The 22,541-nt window shown below is 48.6% G+C and overlaps 1 protein-coding gene across 1 annotated transcript; it reads right to left on the reverse strand.

Moving 5' to 3' along the window:
- Positions 1-6: 6 nt before the first annotated feature.
- On the reverse strand, positions 7-21,736 carry tert (telomerase reverse transcriptase). Its single transcript, XM_053513668.1, has 16 exons — positions 21,477-21,736; positions 6,110-7,322; positions 5,833-6,019; positions 4,529-4,682; positions 4,302-4,454; positions 4,041-4,202; positions 3,859-3,948; positions 3,275-3,357; positions 3,050-3,166; positions 2,889-2,960; positions 2,571-2,756; positions 2,357-2,483; positions 2,175-2,236; positions 1,906-2,030; positions 1,096-1,218; positions 7-505 (listed from the first exon to the last, which is right to left on the reverse strand). Exons 1-16 carry the CDS (start codon positions 21,690-21,692, stop codon positions 402-404), a joined length of 3,174 nt encoding a protein of 1,057 aa, XP_053369643.1. The 5' UTR covers positions 21,693-21,736; the 3' UTR covers positions 7-401.
- Positions 21,737-22,541: the final 805 nt, after the last annotated feature.

Raw genomic sequence — 22,541 nt, forward strand, 5'->3', positions numbered from 1 at the left:
ACAGGATGAAATGGTTTCAACTCGTTTATTTCTACATCATCATTATTAGAAAATGAACAGTTGAAGTTGATGAAGCTGATCACATGTCGATCGTCTGATATGAAATCTAATCAAAACATATATCGTATTGCAGCAGATTCAGATTCATGTACGACGGAAGTCTTTTTAATTACAGTAAAGTTACACAATGAAAGGTTAAAACTCACTGGCCCCGCCCACAGAATAACTGCATCATCTTCACATGCACAAACAAACAAATTCCTCGTTAATTTATGGACATGAATAAACATCACCCCTGATATGAGGTCACTTTAATAAAGGGTGACATCACGGTTATATAAATGTGAATATACAGTAGAGTACAGTCTGATTTAAACATCATGACTCCGAGTGCAGGAGGTTCAGAAGCGGATGCTGGAGAAGTCAGGAGGAATTCTGGGAGTCGCCGCCTGAAAAACTCGCGCCAGCCTGAGGCCGTGGAGCGCGCTCTTCAGACGCCTCTCCCCTGTGGAGAAAACCGTGAATTGTAGCATTATAACTCTAATGAGAAATCTAATATAGAATATAGTGCCCCCTAGTGGATACAACTTCACACATTGGTGGCCCATGAGACCTCACTCAATGTACAGGAATAAAGATCATCTACAGAATCAACACTGACTCAGTTACACTCCTGAAACTTAGACTGCATAGATTTATATTTATAGGTTGTTGTAACTTCCACGTGTTGTAAATTACGTCTTGTAATTTATGTTAGGACTATCTGTCTTGTCTCTGCTAGCCAGCTAACTAGGCCTCTTAGTTAGCTAGTTTAGCTTCTCTGTTAATTTATGTTGTAAGTAAGGTAAGCACCTTGGTCCTGGAGGAACGTTGTTTCGTTTCACTGTGTACTAACCGTATATGGTTGAAGTGACAATAAAGCCAACTTGACTTGACTTGACACTAGAGGGTGCCAAACTCAAAAGTTGTCCATTACTGCATTAAAATGTAGTTCTCTGGTGCTAATAAAACACATCTATATAGAAGTTGTTTAAATTCACACTAAGCAAGAAATAAGACTTTTCAAAGAGGCAGGATTCCTCAAGTTCCACTCACGCTTGCGAATTTGAAGGAGGAGACAGCGGTATGAAGAGCGATGGCGCGTCAGGACGACGTCAAACGCTAAACAGCACAACAGCTCTAGTGCCTCACACTGCAGCACGTCGTTTACACAAACTCCTGCGGAGAGAGAGAGATGATCAGTGTTCATTAAACACATTGTTTTTATAATTTTTCTGTAGTAGTCTGTAATTTCTGCAAACTACCACTAGGGGGTGACAGAACATAGTGTTCCTGGTCAAACATGCTGGAGAGCAGCTGTAAAATTGAGATTCAAGATTCAAAGATTGAAATAACTTTATTAATCCCAGAGGGAAATTGCTTATGCTCGGTTACAGGTGCTCACAGTTGTTAACTAAGAAAGGTAATAAAGAATAAAGGTAATAAAGAATAATAATCTTTAAAAAAAAAAGATTTTTGGATGGATAGAGGAACGTTGCAAAGTCCACCTGGTCTTCATGAAACACACACCTCACACAACCTGGTCTGGTCCCAGAATACACCTTACATCACCAGAGTACCCCCAAAACTTACTGGGGGGCAGAAGGAGGGTGGAAGGTGAGGTGTAGAGTTTTTATGTTCCCCTTGTAGAGGACACTGTGAGAAAGCCTGACCCATGGAACAACCAAACCACAGCCTGCCAACACTGCCCCCTGGTGGCTGTATCCCACAGCTTATAGTGTTTATAGCTCAAAACTTATATCGCACACACAGCTAATAATACATGCAAGCTCATTGCATGAATGTGACACATGCTAACTTTTCATTATGTGCGTATGTGTGTGTGTTTGTGTGTGTGGCTCTTGCCCGAGTTGCTGTGTGTGATGCTCTTGTTGGTGATCTTCATCATGCTCCAGATCATCTTTAGGAAATAACTTGGGTTCGTCCACACACCTTGTCCTAATGGCAAACACTTCACACACACATGGAACCTACAGACATACACACACACACAGATAATGTATACACAGGAAGCAGAAGTGGACAGAGATGGACTGAGATGAGCAGAGACACAGTGGATGGAGATGGGTGTAAAGGTGTGTAGATAAATGGAGATGGGTGGAGAGGTAAGTTACCTCATGGCCTGCAGGACAAGAAGCTTGTAGATGTTTTTGTACACAACTTCAATAGAGTTTAACTATAAAAGAATAAATAAGATATTATATTATATAACATTTATTTAATATTTTAAATGAAGTCATTGTGTGTGTGTGTGTGTGTGTGTGTGCGTGCGTGCGTGTGTGTGTGTGTGTCTCACCTGAACATCCAGAAGAATGCTGTCACATTTCAGCCTTAGGATCATCAGCAGCTTCTTCCTCATGAACACGGCAGGCGAGTGGGCGGAGCCTAACGTCAGGCTATAGCGCAGTGATTGGCCGGCGTATCTGAGTGGGGGAGGAGAATAAGTGTAATGTAAACATTTGTGATACGGAGCTGTAGAGACAGAGAGCTGGTGTTTGTGGTGTTTGTACCCGGAATAGTCGTTGTGGACGTGGAGGGAGCACGTGTCGATCAGGAGGCCACACCAGGGGAACAGGCAGTGCGCTGGGAACTCCGTCATCTCTGTACACTGCAGCTCATCTCTCACCGGAAAATTCACCGCCACCTTCTGGGGGTTAATCACACACCCGTACTCTGGGACGCCCCCCATCAATGTCCTGACAGACAGACAGAGGATTAATCACACACCCGTACTCCAGGACACATACCCCTCCCACACAATCAACGTCCTGACAGACAGAGAGAAAGACAGACAGACAGACAGAGTATGGTATTAGGTTGAGTCATACTTGAGGAATTCCATGGCTTTACTCAGTCTTGGCGTGATCAACAGGAAATCATCCACTAAACGCATCAGACACCTACACACATACACAAACACTTTAAGGTGACGTTGTTGTCTACTCTAAAACAGTATAAGTATATGTGTGGTATGGGAAGTCACCCCCACCCTCCTTTCTCTGTGATGTCCTTCAGCACACGGGTCTCCATGTGGCCGTAACACAAATTACACAGCATGGTGGAAACTACCGAACCCTGAGGAACGCCACACACCTGCCGGAACAGTCTAACACACACGCACACGCACACACAGTAACACAAGTTAACCAAACCCTAGTATAGTAGCAGTGCATTATAGGTATACGCTGTATGAAAACACTTTGGGGAAACAGACTTTTTGTTATACTGGATGACGTAGCTCCTCAGCATCTGCCTGAAGAACTGAAACACGTCCGCGCCCTTAACATCCACTGAGAGCTGGAAGTCATGAATATAAATGTTAATTAAATTTTAGCTGATTAATTGTATTTCGCTTTAATGTAGTCATATCCAATTCCTCCCCATCACTAGGGGGCTCCACATTAAGGCTACTACTTAATGTCAGGAGGGCCGAAGACTATCACGTGTTTCCTCCAAACCACATGTATTCAGCCAACCGCATCTTTTTGAACTGCTCGATCACAAACCTTTGGGGCGTAACACACTCAGAGGACAGCGCTATCTGCTCCTTCTGCTTACGTGAGCTCACAGACGCCCCTGATTGGCTGTAAAGCCGTGATTAATGTAGGAGCACTAAGTACCCCTCATCCCTCCCCTCTGAGAGAGCTCGGCCAATCAGTTTTCTCTAGACCTCTGGCTGCGAGAGGTGACAGCATCACCTAGGAATCGTACTCGTGATATCCGGATAATAGGGCGAGCACTTTACCACTGCGCCACTGATTAATTAAGATTTTTACCTGGATGGATTTGTGCCCGTACCTTCTCCACCAGAATGGCGTTGTGGAGCTTTCCATTGTTCTGCTCCTCCATTACGAAACCCTTCATGTTCAGGGACTCAACTGTTTCAGCCTTTATTAGGAGGATATTGTACACAGTCATACACCTAACAAGACACCCAACAACACACACAACACTGGGACGAGTTTGGAACGAGCCTGTACCCTGGTGCAGAACTGTTTCCTGATCTCCTGCTCCGAGTCGGTACACACTTTGGCGTAGTGTCTCAGAGAGAAGCACTTCTCCAGCATTGGCCTGAGGACATCCTGCACCACCTCTAACAGCTTAGAATGCGGAAGACTATCGTACGCACCACTTACGTCCACCTGAGGAGAGACAGAGACATATAGGGATATATAAGCTAGATATCCAAGTCTGTTTGTGTGTGTGTGTATGTGTGTCAGGGGATGCAAAGGATCCTGTACCTTAACGAAGTATAGCGGAGTATGTGTGTGAGTGATGGATCTCAGCACCCTGTGAATGTCCTGTCTCCCCCACACGGTCGAGCCGAGCAAAAACGGACGCTCTCGCACGCACACACTCAATATGTTCTGAAGGTCACGTACAGAACTCTGAAACTGCACAAACACACTGTACAAACTTCTGTAGATAGCACACACACACACACACACACACATTGTGTGTTACATACCTGCATACCCGGCCCCGTGCTGATTAGGCGTGTGATTGGCCTCATACCGCTGGTTTTTGGGATGAATCTAATGCGGGGTGTTATAGTGCTTTTGGGAAGTGAGGCCACCTCTGCAGAACTCAGCTCCTCCCACTGACCTTTGGAGAGATGCTCCCTAAAAAAAACAGCACCGACATGTCAACCTCATTATACAACTTGATGGACAACACTTACGTCAAAACAGAATACACGAGGGTGAGTCAAAAATCATCCACACTTTTTCATTAACTTTTAGAAAAAACTAATACATATTTCATATTCCCTCATTAAAAATGTTTTAGGCTGAGCTGTGAGACAGGAATGTTCCGCTGTCTTTAATTCTTCATCAGAAGTGAATCTTTATCCTCAGTACCTGTATTTAGGTCTTTTTGCCAGACCAGGTCATCAGGTACAGACTCATTACCAGCAGGCCAGATCAAACATACCTGACCGCCGGGTTATGATCCCTATTTACAGGATCTGACCGTCGGGTTATGACCCCTATCTACAGGATCTGACCGTCGGGTTATGATCCCTATTTACAGGATCTGACCGTCGGGTTAAGATGCCTAACTACAGGTTCTGACCGTCAGGTTATACCTGACCGTCGGGTTATGACCCCTATCTACAGGATCTGACCGTCGGGTTATGATCCCTATTTACAGGATCTGACCGTCGGGTTAAGATGCCTAACTACAGGTTCTGACCGTCAGGTTATACCTGACCGTCGGGTTGTGACCCCTATCTACAGGATCTGACCGTCGGGTTATGACCCCATCTACAGGATCTGACCGTCGGGTTGTGACCCCTATCTACAGGATCTGACCGTCGGGTTGTGACCCCTAATTACAGGATCTGACCGTCGGGTTATGACCCCTATCTACAGGATCTGACCGTCGGGTTATGATCCCTATTTACAGGATCTGACCGTCGGGTTAAGATGCCTAACTACAGGTTCTGACCGTCAGGTTATACCTGACCGTCGGGTTATGACCCCTATCTACAGGATCTGACCGTCGGGTTGTGACCCCTATCTACAGGATCTGACCGTCGGGTTGTGACCCCTATCTACAGGATCTGACCGTCGGGTTGTGACCCCTAATTACAGGATCTGACCGTCGGGTTATGACCCCTAACTACAGGACCTGACCGTCGGGTTATGACCCCTAACTACAGGACCTGACCGTCGGGTTATGATTTCTTACTACAGGACCTTACCACTGGATAAACCCTAACTACAGACCTTACCACTGGATGACCCTTACAGTAACTATGAGGATTTGTACCTGAAGGCGTGGTCCTGTAGTCTGGTCCAGGTGTGCCGTCTGTAGAATCTTAGTGCATGCTTGTGGCCTACGCTCTCTGTGACATAAAATAAAGATTTGACAAGGCCTATTACAAAGTCTTTAAGCATCCAGAGCAGAAACTGTCCAAATATCCACTCTCTGTAGCGGTGCTCACTCGGGCAGTGACCTGTGGAACACACAAGAGAGAGAGAGGGAGGAGCTGTTGGCTTGTCTGATACAGCGACACACTTCTACAATAAAACTAGAATACACTCACATTTTTTATTTCCCAGCCAACGGCAGTCACTCACTCTCATCCTCCACATCACCTGAGCCAGCGAAAGCTTTTCAAACTTCCCCATTCGCAGGAAGTGCTTGACTCTGGACAGGAACTGCAGCATGTTGTGCCGGGAACCCCAGAGTTCATTTGGAACAACAAAGCGCACACACTTCCTCACGAACAGGTACACCCTGTAGGATGAGCAGTGACAAGGCAAAAGAGATGCCATGTCCCTTTTGCCCTCGCTTGTTGCGCACTTCTGAGACAGGACGTGAGCGTACTGGCACTTCCTGTGACGGTGTAAGAGCAGTGTAAAAATTGGCACCATTGCAAAAAAACGCTTGGGTAGCTTTCGGTTTTGTGAATTTGACCCCGAATGCTCGGCCTTGTCTTTGAGACAAAACACCATCCTGACAACATCTGCTCCTTGGAGCCTTCTTTGCCCGCCCACGTGTCCGTGCAACTTTCTGTTTAGTAAGAAGCCCTTCATGCCACGTCCGCTGTAGAGCATGCTTAGTACGCTAATGAAACAGTGAGATGGGCGGGGTGGGGGTTGATCACTCGGTTTCCAACTGGACAGGCCATGTTTGGGGGCGGGGCTAATGTCTGATTGGACAGGGTGAGTATTTCCAGTGATTTCCAGTGACTTTCCCACATTACGATCATGTTTTATGATCTCAGTACATCGTTGCTTTGCAGGAAGTTCCTTATGACTCTCCCTGATGTCCTCCACGTCTTCTCTCTTTCTCTTTTTAGCATTTACTCCATCTTTCTGTTGCATTCTCGTTCTGCTTTTTGCCTCCTTCTTCACCCCTGCCTCGTTTTTACTCCCAACCCCTCGGCTCCTGCTCAGCATGCCAGCTTTGTTATACGAGCTCAGGAAGAACCCAGACCAAGTCTGTACAGGGATCAAATCGTACACAGGTATGCCGCAGAGCTGCACCAGACAGCTAGGGGGAGCTGTGGTGAACACGGCACAGTGACTCAGCAGATACTGGGTGAAATCGGACCCAAGCCGGTGGTTGATTTTAGCCCAGGCTTCACTACCGCAGATGAACGCGGCGCTCTGAGAAATGGAGCCGTGGAACTTAAAGGGGTCCGAGTCACCTCGTCCTGCGCCAGAGCGGTACCCGAAACTCAGGACGTTCCTCTTCTTCTTCATCTTCATGCGGTTCAGGACAAACGCTAGCACCTCGGGCAGGGTCCCCAGCTTAGGGCAAAAAAAAAAAAAAAAAAGTGGGACAGGGATGTATTTTTATATTTATTACTTGCAGACAATGTTTAAGCAAAGCTGTAGCAGTGATAAAGTCACACAGACATAAGTTAATACACATTTCATTTTTACTAGCAAGTAAAATAAAAACTTAACTTTTACGTCATTTTAAAAAAATGGGAGGTTTAAAGCTGGTCCAGAAGGTAACTGAGCACACAAGCTTATTTTTATGACGTTACAATTTTCAAAAGTCACATGCTTAATACAAATTCTATGAGCGAATTAGTCCCAAAACAATAATGTCAAGTTGAGGTTTGAAACTTTTGAGGTAATAAAACATTACATATAGTTTGTTCACAAATAATAATTATGGCAGATGACAGAGATATGAGCTGCTCAGTAACAATATAGCTTTGAGTTTAATTAAATTTTAAGTTAAATTTTAAACTCCTGTATAAGAAGTTTTAAATGTTTAGATGCAACACTCAGTTTTGAGAAAATGTACGTTGGAACAAGCATCATTTAATTAATGGTGTTCGATTCCGCTGTGAAGCTGTTGAAGACTAACTTATAAGACTTTCAAGTTTTAACTCTACATTGTTTTTTAAAGGTTCAAGTTCTTAAAATTGTTACAATTTCCAAAAAAAAAAAAAAAAAAAAAAATAATATTAAATCGCCTTAACCCTTTGATAGCATTATATTTTACAGTAGCAAGTACACTTTGCACATTCCGTGTAATTTATATGGTTCATATATTTCTATTACATTAAATCCCAAACTTTTTATTTAACATTCCTATTTTTTTATTAAAACTTTTGAATTATTTTTTTATCATCTTTAGTTTAACTGTATTTTGTAGTGAAATATTTCTATTATATCCTATCTTTCTTTTCCTTAAGACAAGTATGTTCGTACACACATAAACTTTGTGATATTTATAAAATTGTGATACTCACAGAATCACCTGGGTGTCGTACTGGGTGATTTATAATATATATTTACATATAAGAGATAGAAGAGTAAGTACATGTTTTGCTTTTATGGCTGATGTACTACGGGACGTCCTGTTTCTCTAGAACCGTGTCTATCTTTAATCACAGCTACATAGGATGAATTACTAAAGAGTTTTATAGAGTTCCCTAAGGATCAGGGAGCAGTGAGGGTAAAACCATATTTATTTATTGAATTTATCATTTATTACAAATGTTAAAAAAAAAAAAGCCGAATGTGTGTGTACCTGTGCAGAGCTCTCTCTGTGTGTGTGTGTACCTGTGCAGAGCTGAGTGTGTGTGTGTGTGTGTGTACCTGTGCAGAGCTGAGTGTGTGTGTGTGTGTGTGTGTGTACCTGTGCAGAGCTGAGTGTGTGTGTGTGTGTGTACCTGTACAGAGCTGAGTGTGTGTGTGTGTGTGTGTACCTGTGCAGAGCTGAGTGTGTGTGTGTGTGTGTACCTGTGCAGAGCTGAGTGTGTGTGTGTGTGTGTGTACCTGTGCAGAGCTGAGTGTGTGTGTGTGTGTGTGTACCTGTGCAGAGCTGAGTGTGTGTGTGTGTGTGTGTACCTGTGCAGAGCTGAGTGTGTGTGTGTGTGTGTACCTGTGCAGAGCTGAGTGTGTGTGTGTGTGTGTGTACCTGTGCAGAGCTGAGTGTGTGTGTGTGTGTGTGTACCTGTGCAGAGCTGAGTGTGTGTGTGTGTGTGTGTACCTGTGCAGAGCTGAGTGTGTGTGTGTGTGTGTGTACCTGTGCAGAGCTGAGTGTGTGTGTGTGTGTGTGTACCTGTGCAGAGCTGAGTGTGTGTGTGTGTGTGTACCTGTGCAGAGCTGAGTGTGTGTGTGTGTGTGTACCTGTGCAGAGCTGAGTGTGTGTGTGTGTGTGTACCTGTGCAGAGCTGAGTGTGTGTGTGTGTGTGTACCTGTGCAGAGCTGAGTGTGTGTGTGTGTGTGTACCTGTGCAGAGCTGAGTGTGTGTGTGTGTGTGTGTGTACCTGTGCAGAGCTGAGTGTGTGTGTGTGTGTGTGTGTACCTGTGCAGAGCTGAGTGTGTGTGTGTGTGTGTGTACACCTGTGCAGAGCTGAGTGTGTGTGTGTGTGTGTACCTGTGCAGAGCTGAGTGTGTGTGTGTGTGTGTACCTGTGCAGAGCTGAGTGTGTGTGTGTGTGTGTGTGTACCTGTGCAGAGCTGAGTGTGTGTGTGTGTGTGTGTACACCTGTGCAGAGCTGAGTGTGTGTGTGTGTACCTGTGCAGAGCTGAGTGTGTGTGTGTGTGTGTGTGTACCTGTGCAGAGCTGAGTGTGTGTGTGTGTGTGTGTACCTGTGCAGAGCTGAGTGTGTGTGTGTACCTGTGCAGAGCTGAGTGTGTGTGTGTGTGTGTGTGTACCTGTGCAGAGCTGAGTGTGTGTGTGTGTGTGTGTACCTGTGCAGAGCTGAGTGTGTGTGTGTGTGTGTGTACCTGTGCAGAGCTGAGTGTGTGTGTGTGTGTACCTGTGCAGAGCTGAGTGTGTGTGTGTGTACCTGTACAGAGCTGAGTGTGTGTGTGTGTGTGTGTGTACCTGTGCAGAGCTGAGTGTGTGTGTGTGTGTGTGTACCTGTACAGAGCTGAGTGTGTGTGTGTGTGTGTGTACCTGTGCAGAGCTGAGTGTGTGTGTGTACCTGTGCAGAGCTGAGTGTGTGTGTGTGTGTGTGTGTACCTGTGCAGAGCTGAGTGTGTGTGTGTGTGTGTGTACCTGTGCAGAGCTGAGTGTGTGTGTGTGTGTGTGTACCTGTGCAGAGCTGAGTGTGTGTGTGTGTGTGTGTACCTGTGCAGAGCTGAGTGTGTGTGTGTGTGTGTGTACCTGTGCAGAGCTGAGTGTGTGTGTGTGTGTGTGTACCTGTGCAGAGCTGAGTGTGTGTGTGTGTGTGTGTACACCTGTGCAGAGCTGAGTGTGTGTGTGTGTACCTGTGCAGAGCTGAGTGTGTGTGTGTGTGTGTGTGTACCTGTGCAGAGCTGAGTGTGTGTGTGTGTGTGTGTGTACCTGTGCAGAGCTGAGTGTGTGTGTGTGTGTGTGTACCTGTGCAGAGCTGAGTGTGTGTGTGTGTGTGTGTACCTGTGCAGAGCTGAGTGTGTGTGTGTAACTGTGCAGAGCTGAGTGTGTGTGTGTGTGTGTGTACCTGTGCAGAGCTGAGTGTGTGTGTGTGTGTGTGTGTACCTGTGCAGAGCTGAGTGTGTGTGTGTGTGTGTGTGTACCTGTGCAGAGCTGAGTGTGTGTGTGTGTGTGTGTACCTGTGCAGAGCTGAGTGTGTGTGTGTGTGTGTGTACCTGTGCAGAGCTGAGTGTGTGTGTGTGTGTGTGTACCTGTGCAGAGCTGAGTGTGTGTGTGTACCTGTGCAGAGCTGAGTGTGTGTGTGTGTGTGTGTACCTGTGCAGAGCTGAGTGTGTGTGTGTGTGTGTGTACCTGTGCAGAGCTGAGTGTGTGTGTGTGTGTGTGTACCTGTGCAGAGCTGAGTGTGTGTGTGTACCTGTGCAGAGCTGAGTGTGTGTGTGTGTGTGTGTACCTGTGCAGAGCTGAGTGTGTGTGTGTGTGTGTGTACCTGTGCAGAGCTGAGTGTGTGTGTGTGTGTGTGTACCTGTGCAGAGCTGAGTGTGTGTGTGTACCTGTGCAGAGCTGAGTGTGTGTGTGTGTGTGTGTACCTGTGCAGAGCTGAGTGTGTGTGTGTGTGTGTGTGTACCTGTGCAGAGCTGAGTGTGTGTGTGTGTGTGTGTGTACCTGTGCAGAGCTGAGTGTGTGTGTGTGTGTGTGTACCTGTGCAGAGCTGAGTGTGTGTGTGTGTGTGTGTACCTGTGCAGAGCTGAGTGTGTGTGTGTGTGTGTGTACCTGTGCAGAGCTGAGTGTGTGTGTGTACCTGTGCAGAGCTGAGTGTGTGTGTGTGTGTGTGTACCTGTGCAGAGCTGAGTGTGTGTGTGTGTGTGTGTACCTGTGCAGAGCTGAGTGTGTGTGTGTGTGTGTGTGTACCTGTGCAGAGCTGAGTGTGTGTGTGTGTGTGTGTGTACCTGTGCAGAGCTGAGTGTGTGTGTGTGTGTGTGTGTACCTGTGCAGAGCTGAGTGTGTGTGTGTGTGTGTGTACCTGTGCAGAGCTGAGTGTGTGTGTGTGTGTGTGTACCTGTGCAGAGCTGAGTGTGTGTGTGTGTGTGTGTACCTGTGCAGAGCTGAGTGTGTGTGTGTGTGTGTGACCTGTGCAGAGCTGAGTGTGTGTGTGTGTGTGTGTACCTGTGCAGAGCTGAGTGTGTGTGTGTGTGTGTGTACCTGTGCAGAGCTGAGTGTGTGTGTGTGTGTGTGTGTACCTGTGCAGAGCTGAGTGTGTGTGTGTGTGTGTGTGTACCTGTGCAGAGCTGAGTGTGTGTGTGTGTGTGTGTACCTGTGCAGAGCTGAGTGTGTGTGTGTGTGTGTGTACCTGTGCAGAGCTGAGTGTGTGTGTGTGTGTGTACCTGTGCAGAGCTGAGTGTGTGTGTGTGTGTGTACCTGTGCAGAGCTGAGTGTGTGTGTGTGTGTGTACCTGTGCAGAGCTGAGTGTGTGTGTGTGTGTGTACCTGTGCAGAGCTGAGTGTGTGTGTGTGTGTGTACCTGTGCAGAGCTGAGTGTGTGTGTGTGTGTGTACCTGTGCAGAGCTGAGTGTGTGTGTGTGTGTGTACCTGTGCAGAGCTGAGTGTGTGTGTGTGTGTGTACCTGTGCAGAGCTGAGTGTGTGTGTGTGTGTGTACCTGTGCAGAGCTGAGTGTGTGTGTGTGTGTGTACCTGTGCAGAGCTGAGTGTGTGTGTGTGTGTGTACCTGTGCAGAGCTGAGTGTGTGTGTGTGTGTGTACCTGTGCAGAGCTGAGTGTGTGTGTGTGTGTGTACCTGTGCAGAGCTGAGTGTGTGTGTGTGTGTGTACCTGTGCAGAGCTGAGTGTGTGTGTGTGTGTGTACCTGTGCAGAGCTGAGTGTGTGTGTGTGTGTGTACCTGTGCAGAGCTGAGTGTGTGTGTGTGTGTGTACCTGTGCAGAGCTGAGTGTGTGTGTGTGTGTGTACCTGTGCAGAGCTGAGTGTGTGTGTGTGTGTGTACCTGTGCAGAGCTGAGTGTGTGTGTGTGTGTGTACCTGTGCAGAGCTGAGTGTGTGTGTGTGTGTGTACCTGTGCAGAGCTGAGTGTGTGTGTGTGTGTGTACCTGTGCAGAGCTGAGTGTGTGTGTGTGTGTGTACCTGTGCAGAGCTGAGTGTGTGTGTGTGTGTGTACCTGTGCAGAGCTGAGTGTGTGTGTGTGTGTGTACCTGTGCAGAGCTGAGTGTGTGTGTGTGTGTGTACCTGTGCAGAGCTGAGTGTGTGTGTGTGTGTGTACCTGTGCAGAGCTGAGTGTGTGTGTGTGTGTGTACCTGTGCAGAGCTGAGTGTGTGTGTGTGTGTGTACCTGTGCAGAGCTGAGTGTGTGTGTGTGTGTGTACCTGTGCAGAGCTGAGTGTGTGTGTGTGTGTGTACCTGTGCAGAGCTGAGTGTGTGTGTGTGTGTGTACCTGTGCAGAGCTGAGTGTGTGTGTGTGTGTGTACCTGTGCAGAGCTGAGTGTGTGTGTGTGTGTGTACCTGTGCAGAGCTGAGTGTGTGTGTGTGTGTGTACCTGTGCAGAGCTGAGTGTGTGTGTGTGTGTGTACCTGTGCAGAGCTGAGTGTGTGTGTGTGTGTGTACCTGTGCAGAGCTGAGTGTGTGTGTGTGTGTGTACCTGTGCAGAGCTGAGTGTGTGTGTGTGTGTGTACCTGTGCAGAGCTGAGTGTGTGTGTGTGTGTGTACCTGTGCAGAGCTGAGTGTGTGTGTGTGTGTGTACCTGTGCAGAGCTGAGTGTGTGTGTGTGTGTGTACCTGTGCAGAGCTGAGTGTGTGTGTGTGTGTGTACCTGTGCAGAGCTGAGTGTGTGTGTGTGTGTGTACCTGTGCAGAGCTGAGTGTGTGTGTGTGTGTGTACCTGTGCAGAGCTGAGTGTGTGTGTGTGTGTGTACCTGTGCAGAGCTGAGTGTGTGTGTGTGTGTGTACCTGTGCAGAGCTGAGTGTGTGTGTGTGTGTGTACCTGTGCAGAGCTGAGTGTGTGTGTGTGTGTGTACCTGTGCAGAGCTGAGTGTGTGTGTGTGTGTGTACCTGTGCAGAGCTGAGTGTGTGTGTGTGTGTACCTGTGCAGAGCTGAGTGTGTGTGTGTGTGTACCTGTGCAGAGCTGAGTGTGTGTGTGTGTGTACCTGTGCAGAGCTGAGTGTGTGTGTGTGTGTACCTGTGCAGAGCTGAGTGTGTGTGTGTGTGTACCTGTGCAGAGCTGAGTGTGTGTGTGTGTGTACCTGTGCAGAGCTGAGTGTGTGTGTGTGTGTACCTGTGCAGAGCTGAGTGTGTGTGTGTGTGTAACTGTGAAGAGCTGAGTGTGTGTGTGTGTGTGTACCTGTGCAGAGCTGAGTGTGTGTGTGTGTGTGTACCTGTGCAGAGCTGAGTGTGTGTGTGTGTGTGTACCTGTGCAGAGCTGAGTGTGTGTGTGTGTGTGTACCTGTGCAGAGCTGAGTGTGTGTGTGTGTGTGTACCTGTGCAGAGCTGAGTGTGTGTGTGTGTGTGTACCTGTGCAGAGCTGAGTGTGTGTGTGTGTGTGTACCTGTGCAGAGCTGAGTGTGTGTGTGTGTGTACCTGTGCAGAGCTGAGTGTGTGTGTGTGTACCTGTGCAGAGCTGAGTGTGTGTGTGTGTACCTGTGCAGAGCTGAGTGTGTGTGTGTGTACCTGTGCAGAGCTGAGTGTGTGTGTGTGTACCTGTGCAGAGCTGAGTGTGTGTGTGTGTACCTGTGCAGAGCTGAGTGTGTGTGTGTGTACCTGTGCAGAGCTGAGTGTGTGTGTGTGTACCTGTGCAGAGCTGTGTGTGTGTGTGTGTACCTGTGCAGAGCTGAGTGTGTGTGTGTGTACCTGTGCAGAGCTGAGTGTGTGTGTGTGTACCTGTGCAGAGCTGAGTGTGTGTGTGTGTACCTGTGCAGAGCTGAGTGTGTGTGTGTGTACCTGTGCAGAGCTGAGTGTGTGTGTGTGTACCTGTGCAGAGCTGAGTGTGTGTGTGTGTACCTGTGCAGAGCTGAGTGTGTGTGTGTGTACCTGTGCAGAGCTGAGTGTGTGTGTGTGTACCTGTGCAGAGCTGAGTGTGTGTGTGTGTACCTGTGCAGAGCTGAGTGTGTGTGTGTGTACCTGTGCAGAGCTGAGTGTGTGTGTGTGTACCTGTGCAGAGCTGAGTGTGTGTGTGTGTACCTGTGCAGAGCTGAGTGTGTGTGTGTGTGTACCTGTGCAGAGCTGAGTGTGTGTGTGTGTGTAACTGTGCAGAGCTGAGTGTGTGTGTGTGTGTACCTGTGCAGAGCTGAGTGTGTGTGTGTGTGTACCTGTGCAGAGCTGAGTGTGTGTGTGTGTGTACCTGTGCAGAGCTGAGTGTGTGTGTGTGTGTACCTGTGCAGAGCTGAGTGTGTGTGTGTGTGTACCTGTGCAGAGCTGAGTGTGTGTGTGTGTGTACCTGTGCAGAGCTGAGTGTGTGTGTGTGTGTACCTGTGCAGAGCTGAGAGTGTGTGTGTGTGTACCTGTGCAGAGCTGAGTGTGTGTGTGTGTGTACCTGTGCAGAGCTGAGTGTGTGTGTGTGTGTACCTGTGCAGAGCTGAGTGTGTGTGTGTGTGTACCTGTGCAGAGCTGAGTGTGTGTGTGTGTGTACCTGTGCAGAGCTGAGTGTGTGTGTGTGTGTACCTGTGCAGAGCTGAGTGTGTGTGTGTGTGTACCTGTGCAGAGCTGAGTGTGTGTGTGTGTGTACCTGTGCAGAGCTGAGTGTGTGTGTGTGTGTACCTGTGCAGAGCTGAGTGTGTGTGTGTGTGTACCTGTGCAGAGCTGAGTGTGTGTGTGTGTGTACCTGTGCAGAGCTGAGTGTGTGTGTGTGTGTACCTGTGCAGAGCTGAGTGTGTGTGTGTGTGTACCTGTGCAGAGCTGAGTGTGTGTGTGTGTGTACCTGTGCAGAGCTGAGTGTGTGTGTGTGTGTACCTGTGCAGAGCTGAGTGTGTGTGTGTGTGTACCTGTGCAGAGCTGAGTGTGTGTGTGTGTGTACCTGTGCAGAGCTGAGTGTGTGTGTGTGTGTACCTGTGCAGAGCTGAGTGTGTGTGTGTGTGTACCTGTGCAGAGCTGAGTGTGTGTGTGTGTGTACCTGTGCAGAGCTGAGTGTGTGTGTGTGTGTACCTGTGCAGAGCTGAGTGTGTGTGTGTGTGTACCTGTGCAGAGCTGAGTGTGTGTGTGTGTGTACCTGTGCAGAGCTGAGTGTGTGTGTGTGTGTGTGTGTACCTGTACAGAGCTGTGTGTGAGTGTGTATACCTGTACAGAGCTGTGTGTGAGTGTGTATACCTGTACAGAGCTGTGTGTGTATGTGTGTGTACCTGTGCAGAGCTGAGTGTGTGTGTGTGTGTGTGTGTACCTGTACAGAGCTGTGTGTGAGTGTGTATACCTGTACAGAGCTGTGTGTGAGTGTGTATACCTGTACAGAGCTGTGTGTGTATGTGTGTGTACCTGTACAGAGCTGAGTGTGTGTGTGTACCTGTGCAGAGCTGAGTGTGTGTGTGTACCTGTGCAGAGCTGAGTGTGTGTGTGTACCTGTGCAGAGCTGAGTGTGTGTGTGTGTACCTGTACAGAGCTGTGTGTGAGTGTGTATACCTGTACAGAGCTGTGTGTGAGTGTGTATACCTGTACAGAGCTGTGTGTGAGTGTGTATACCTGTACAGAGCTGTGTGTGTATGTGTGTGTACCTGTACAGAGCTGAGTGTGTGTGTGTACCTGTGCAGAGCTGAGTGTGTGTGTGTGTGTGTACCTGTGCAGAGCTGAGTGTGTGTGTGTGTACCTGTACAGAGCTGAGTGTGTGTGTGTGTACCTGTGCAGAGCTGAGTGTGTGTGTGTGTGTGTGTGTGTGTGTGTGTACCTGTGCAGAGCTGAGTGTGTGTGTGTGTGTGTGTGTGTGTACCTGTGCAGAGCTGAGTGTGTGTGTGTACCTGTGCAGAGCTGATGTGTGTGTGTGTGTGTGTGTGTACCTGTGCAGAGCTGAGTGTGTGTGTGTGTGTGTACCTGTGCAGAGCTGAGTGTGTGTGTGTGTGTGTACCTGTGCAGAGCTGAGTGTGTGTGTACCTGTGCAGAGCTGAGTGTGTGTGTACCTGTGCAGAGCTGAGTGTGTGTGTACCTGTGCAGAGCTGAGTGTGTGTGTGTGTGTGTGTGTGTGTACCTGTGCAGAGCTGAGTGTGTGTGTGTGTGTGTGTACCTGTGCAGAGCTGAGTGTGTGTGTGTGTGTGTGTACCTGTGCAGAGCTGAGTGTGTGTGTGTGTACCTGTGCAGAGCTGAGTGTGTGTGTGTGTACCTGTGCAGAGCTGAGTGTGTGTGTGTGTACCTGTGCAGAGCTGAGTGTGTGTGTGTACCTGTGCAGAGCTGAGTGTGTGTGTGTGTGTGTGTGTACCTGTGCAGAGCTGAGTGTGTGTGTACCTGTGCAGAGCTGAGTGTGTGTGTACCTGTGCAGAGCTGAGTGTGTGTGTGTGTGTGTGTGTGTGTACCTGTGCAGAGCTGAGTGTGTGTGTGTGTACCTGTGCAGAGCTAAGTGTGTGTGTGTACCTGTGCAGAGCTGAGTGTGTGTGTGTGTGTACCTGTGCAGAGCTGAGTGTGTGTGTGTGTGTGTACCTGTGCAGAGCTGAGTGTGTGTGTGTGTACCTGTGCAGAGCTGAGTGTGTGTGTGTACCTGTGCAGAGCTGAGTGTGTGTGTGTGTGTGTGTACCTGTGCAGAGCTGAGTGTGTGTGTGTGTGTGTACCTGTGCAGAGCTGAGTGTGTGTGTACCTGTGCAGAGCTGAGTGTGTGTGTACCTGTGCAGAGCTGAGTGTGTGTGTGTGTGTGTGTGTGTACCTGTGCAGAGCTGAGTGTGTGTGTGTGTACCTGTGCAGAGCTAAGTGTGTGTGTGTACCTGTGCAGAGCTGAGTGTGTGTGTGTGTGTGTGTACCTGTGCAGAGCTGAGTGTGTGTGTGTGTGTGTGTACCTGTGCAGAGCTGAGTGTGTGTGTGTGTACCTGTGCAGAGCTGAGTGTGTGTGTGTGTACCTGTGCAGAGCTGAGTGTGTGTGTGTGTACCTGTGCAGAGCTGAGTGTGTGTGTGTACCTGTGCAGAGCTGAGTGTGTGTGTGTGTGTGTGTACCTGTGCAGAGCTGAGTGTGTGTGTGTGTGTGTACCTGTGCAGAGCTGAGTGTGTGTGTACCTGTGCAGAGCTGAGTGTGTGTGTACCTGTGCAGAGCTGAGTGTGTGTGTGTGTGTGTGTGTGCCTGTGCAGAGCTGAGTGTGTGTGTGTGTACCTGTGCAGAGCTAAGTGTGTGTGTGTACCTGTGCAGAGCTGAGTGTGTGTGTGTACCTGTGCAGAGCTGAGTGTGTGTGTGTGTGTGTGTAACTGTGCAGAGCTGAGTGTGTGTGTGTGTGTACCTGTGCAGAGCTGATGTGTGTGTGTGTGTGTGTACCTGTGCAGAGCTGAGTGTGTGTGTGTGTGTGTGTACCTGTGCAGAGCTGAGTGTGTGTGTGTGTGTGTGTACCTGTGCAGAGCTGAGTGTGTGTGTGTGTACCTGTGCAGAGCTGAGTGTGTGTGTGTGTACCTGTGCAGAGCTGAGTGTGTGTGTGTACCTGTGCAGAGCTGAGTGTGTGTGTGTGTGTGTGTACCTGTGCAGAGCTGAGTGTGTGTGTGTGTGTGTACCTGTGCAGAGCTGAGTGTGTGTGTACCTGTGCAGAGCTGAGTGTGTGTGTGTGTGTGTGTGTGTGTGTACCTGTGCAGAGCTGAGTGTGTGTGTGTGTGTACCTGTGCAGAGCTGAGTGTGTGTGTGTGTACCTGTGCAGAGCTAAGTGTGTGTGTGTACCTGTGCAGAGCTGAGTGTGTGTGTGTACCTGTGCAGAGCTGAGTGTGTGTGTGTGTGTGTGTGTACCTGTGCAGAGCTGAGTGTGTGTGTGTGTACCTGTGCAGAGCTAAGTGTGTGTGTGTCCCTGTGCAGAGCTGAGTGTGTGTGTGTACCTGTGCAGAGCTGAGTGTGTGTGTGTGTGTGTGTACCTGTGCAGAGCTGAGTGTGTGTGTGTGTGTGTACCTGTGCAGAGCTGAGTGTGTGTGTACCTGTGCAGAGCTGAGTGTGTGTGTGTGTGTGTGTGTGTACCTGTGCAGAGCTGAGTGTGTGTGTACCTGTTCAGAGCTGAGTGTGTGTGTGTGTGTGTACCTGTGCAGAGCTGAGTGTGTGTGTGTGTGTGTACCTGTACAGAGCTGTGTGTGTGTGTGTGTACCTGTACAGAGCTGTGTGTGAGTGTGTATACCTGTACAGAGCTGTGTGTGTATGTGTGTGTACCTGTACAGAGCTGAGTGTGTGTGTGTACCTGTGCAGAGCTGAGTGTGTGTGTGTACCTGTGCAGAGCTGAGTGTGTGTGTGTACCTGTGCAGAGCTGAGTGTGTGTGTGTGTACCTGTACAGAGCTGTGTGTGAGTGTGTATACCTGTACAGAGCTGTGTGTGTATGTGTGTGTACCTGTACAGAGCTGAGTGTGTGTGTGTACCTGTGCAGAGCTGAGTGTGTGTGTGTACCTGTACAGAGCTGAGTGTGTGTGTGTACCTGTGCAGAGCTGAGTGTGTGTGTGTGTGTGTGTGTGTAACTGTACAGAGCTGAGTGTGTGTGTGTGTACCTGTACAGAGCTGAGTGTGTGTGTGTGTGTGTGTGTGTGTCCCTGTGCAGAGCTGAGTGTGTGTGTGTGTGTGTGTGTGTGTGTGTGTGTGTGTGTGTGTGTGTGTGTACCTGTTCAGAGCTGAGTGTGTGTGTGTGTGTGTGTACCTGTGCAGAGCTGAGTGTGTGTGTGTACCTGTGCAGAGCTGAGTGTGTGTGTGTGTGTGTGTGTGTACCTGTGCAGAGCTGAGTGTGTGTGTGTGTGTACCTGTGCAGAGCTGAGTGTGTGTGTGTGTGTACCTGTGCAGAGCTGAGTGTGTGTGTGTACCTGTGCAGAGCTGAGTGTGTGTGTGTGTGTGTGTACCTGTGCAGAGCTGAGTGTGTGTGTGTGTGTGTGTGTGCCTGTGCAGAGCTGAGTGTGTGTGTGTGTGTGCCTGTGCAGAGCTGAGTGTGTGTGTGTGTGTGTGTGTGCCTGTGCAGAGCTGAGTGTGTGTGTGTGTGTACCTGTGCAGAGCTGAGTGTGTGTGTGTGTGTACCTGTGCAGAGCTGAGTGTGTGTGTGTGTGTACCTGTGCAGAGCTGAGTGTGTGTGTGTGTGTACCTGTGCAGAGCTGAGTGTGTGTGTGTGTGTACCTGTGCAGAGCTGAGTGTGTGTGTGTGTGTACCTGTGCAGAGCTGAGTGTGTGTGTGTGTGTACCTGTACAGAGCTGAGTGTGTGTGTGTACCTGTGCAGAGCTGAGTGTGTGTGTGTGTGTGTGTGTGTACCTGTGCAGAGCTGAGTGTGTGTGTGTGTACCTGTACAGAGCTGAGTGTGTGTGTGTGTACCTGTACAGAGCTGAGTGTGTGTGTGTGTGTGTGTGTGTGTGTACCTGTGCAGAGCTGAGTGTGTGTGTGTGTGTGTGTGTGTGTGTGTGTGTGTGTACCTGTGCAGAGCTGAGTGTGTGTGTGTGTGTACCTGTGCAGAGCTGAGTGTGTGTGTGTGTGTGTGTACCTGTGCAGAGCTGAGTGTGTGTGTGTACCTGTGCAGAGCTGAGTGTGTGTGTGTACCTGTGCAGAGCTGAGTGTGTGTGTGTGTGTGTGTGTACCTGTGCAGAGCTGAGTGTGTGTGTGTGTGTACCTGTGCAGAGCTGAGTGTGTGTGTGTGTGTACCTGTGCAGAGCTGAGTGTGTGTGTGTGTGTACCTGTGCAAAGCTGAGTGTGTGTGTGTGTGTGTGTACCTGTACAGAGCTGAGTGTGTGTGTGTGTGTGTACCTGTGCAGAGCTGAGTGTGTGTGTGTGTGTGTACCTGTGCAGAGCTGAGTGTGGGTGTGTGTGTGTGTGTGTGCCTGTGCAGAGCTGAGTGTGTGTGTGTGTGTGTGTGTACCTGTGCAGAGCTGAGTGTGTGTGTGTGTGTGTGTACCTGTGCAGAGCTGAGTGTGTGTGTGTGTGTGTACCTGTGCAGAGCTGAGTGTGTGTGTGTGTGTACCTGTGCAGAGCTGAGTGTGTGTGTGTGTGTACCTGTGCAGAGCTGAGTGTGTGTGTGTGTGTACCTGTGCAGAGCTGAGTGTGTGTGTGTGTGTACCTGTACAGAGCTGAGTGTGTGTGTGTGTGTACCTGTGCAGAGCTGAGTGTGTGTGTGTGTGTACCTGTGCAGAGCTGAGTGTGTGTGTGTGTGTACCTGTACAGAGCTGAGTGTGTGTGTGTGTGTACCTGTGCAGAGCTGAGTGTGTGTGTGTGTGTACCTGTGCAGAGCTGAGTGTGTGTGTGTGTGTACCTGTGCAGAGCTGAGTGTGTGTGTGTGTGTACCTGTGCAGAGCTGAGTGTGTGTGTGTGTGTGTACCTGTGCAGAGCTGAGTGTGTGTGTGTGTGTGTGTGTGCCTGTGCAGAGATGAGTGTGTGTGTGTGTGTGTGCCTGTGCAGAGATGAGTGTGTGTGTTCGCGCATATGTGTGTGTGTGTGTGTGTGTGTACCTGTGCAGAGCTGAGTGTGTGTGTGTGTGTGTACCTGTGCAGAGCTGAGTGTGTGTGTGTGTGTGTGTGTGCCTGTACAGAGCTGAGTGTGTGTGTGTGTGTGTGTGCCTGTACAGAGCTGAGTGTGTGTGTGTGTGTGTGTGTGTGTACCTGTGCAAAGCTGAGTGTGTGTGTGTGTGTGTACCTGTACAGAGCTGATGTGTGTGTGTGTGTGTGTGTAACTGTGCAGAGCTGAGTGTGTGTGTGTGTGTGTGTGTGTGTACCTGTACAGAGCTGAGTGTGTGTGTGTGTGTGTGTGTGTGTGTGTGTACCTGTACAGAGCTGAGTGTGTGTGTGTGTGTGTGTGTGTGTGTGTACCTGTACAGAGCTGAGTGTGTGTGTGTGTGTGTGTGTACCTGTACAGAGCTGAGTGTGTGTGTGTGTGTGTACCTGTACAGAGCTGAGTGTGTGTGTGTGTGTGTACCTGTACAGAGCTGAGTGTGTGTGTGTGTGTGTGTGTGTGTGTACCTGTACAGAGCTGAGTGTGTGTGTGTACCTGTACAGAGCTGAGTGTGTGTGTGAGAGGAGACTCTGTACACACCACCAGCCCCCTGATGAGCGCTTTAAACCGCCCTGAGTCAGTCTCCTGCAGTAGAGCCGGCTTCCGGCCGTCACTGAACTCTACCCCGGAAGTAAACTCCTCCAGTGTTTGCACGCGCTCGTACAGACTTCTCAGAGCGCTGAGCGCGCGAGTCAGACTGCACTCCGCCATGTCACTAACACACACACAAACACCGTGTGTAATGTTTACGTCCCTCCTGGACACCGGACATGTCGGCTCTCTGTCCTTCCCGCCTGAAAACATTTCAGCCAATCAGAGAGAAGCATTTCAGCACGTGCCTGAGCGGTTGAGATCTCTTAAAGGGCCAGCACTCGAATTTCCCTGAGAGGAATGTTTGGGGTTTACATTAGAACTGTACATTACCTCAGAAATCATCATTATTACATGCACATTATTATTATTATAATAATCAGCTTGAATTTCCCTGAGAGGAATGTTTGGGGTTTACATTAGAACTGTACATTACCTCAGAAATCATCATTATTACATGCACATTATTATTATTATAATAATCAGCTTGAATTTCCCTGAGAGGAATGTTTGGGGTTTACATTAGAACTGTACATTACCTCAGAAATTATTATTACATGCACGTTATTTATTATTATTATTATTATTATTATTATTAGCTTGGTGTGCATTAATTTGGAAATGTGTTTTATGAGGAGAATTCCAATAACCTGGGTGGTTGAGTAATCATTACCTGAGGTATCTCGTCTTGTACATACTGTAGTTCCTACCATCAGTAAAATCCAGTACAGTAAATCCCTTATGTACGTACACTCAAGTTACACTTTTAGTCGCAGAAGTTAGATCACATGTACATGGCTAAACTGGTACTGCTAAAAAGCGGCAAGCAATAACGATGGAAATAAATATTAAAAATAATTAAGGGAACAGAGGGAGGTGAAAAGATGTTCGTTCTTTTAACATGAATCATTAAACCATCTGCACTATTCTAAAGAACACCATACTGTAACATACTACGTATAGCCAATT

Source organism: Clarias gariepinus, chromosome 2 (assembly GCF_024256425.1).
Source record: "Clarias gariepinus isolate MV-2021 ecotype Netherlands chromosome 2, CGAR_prim_01v2, whole genome shotgun sequence".
NCBI classification, from domain to species: Eukaryota; Metazoa; Chordata; class Actinopteri; order Siluriformes; family Clariidae; genus Clarias; species Clarias gariepinus.

Coding starts and splice junctions, on each gene's coding strand:
- tert (XM_053513668.1), bottom strand. CDS start 21,692: ATGGCGGAGTGCAGTCTGACTCGCGCGCTCAGCGCTCTGAGAAGTCTG. Junction 6,020..6,109: donor TTGGCTGGGAAATAAAAAAT/GTGAGTGTATTC, acceptor TGTGTTCCACAG/GTCACTGCCCGAGTGAGCAC. Junction 3,167..3,274: donor GTCATCCAGTATAACAAAAA/GTCTGTTTCCCC, acceptor CGTGTGTGTTAG/ACTGTTCCGGCAGGTGTGTG.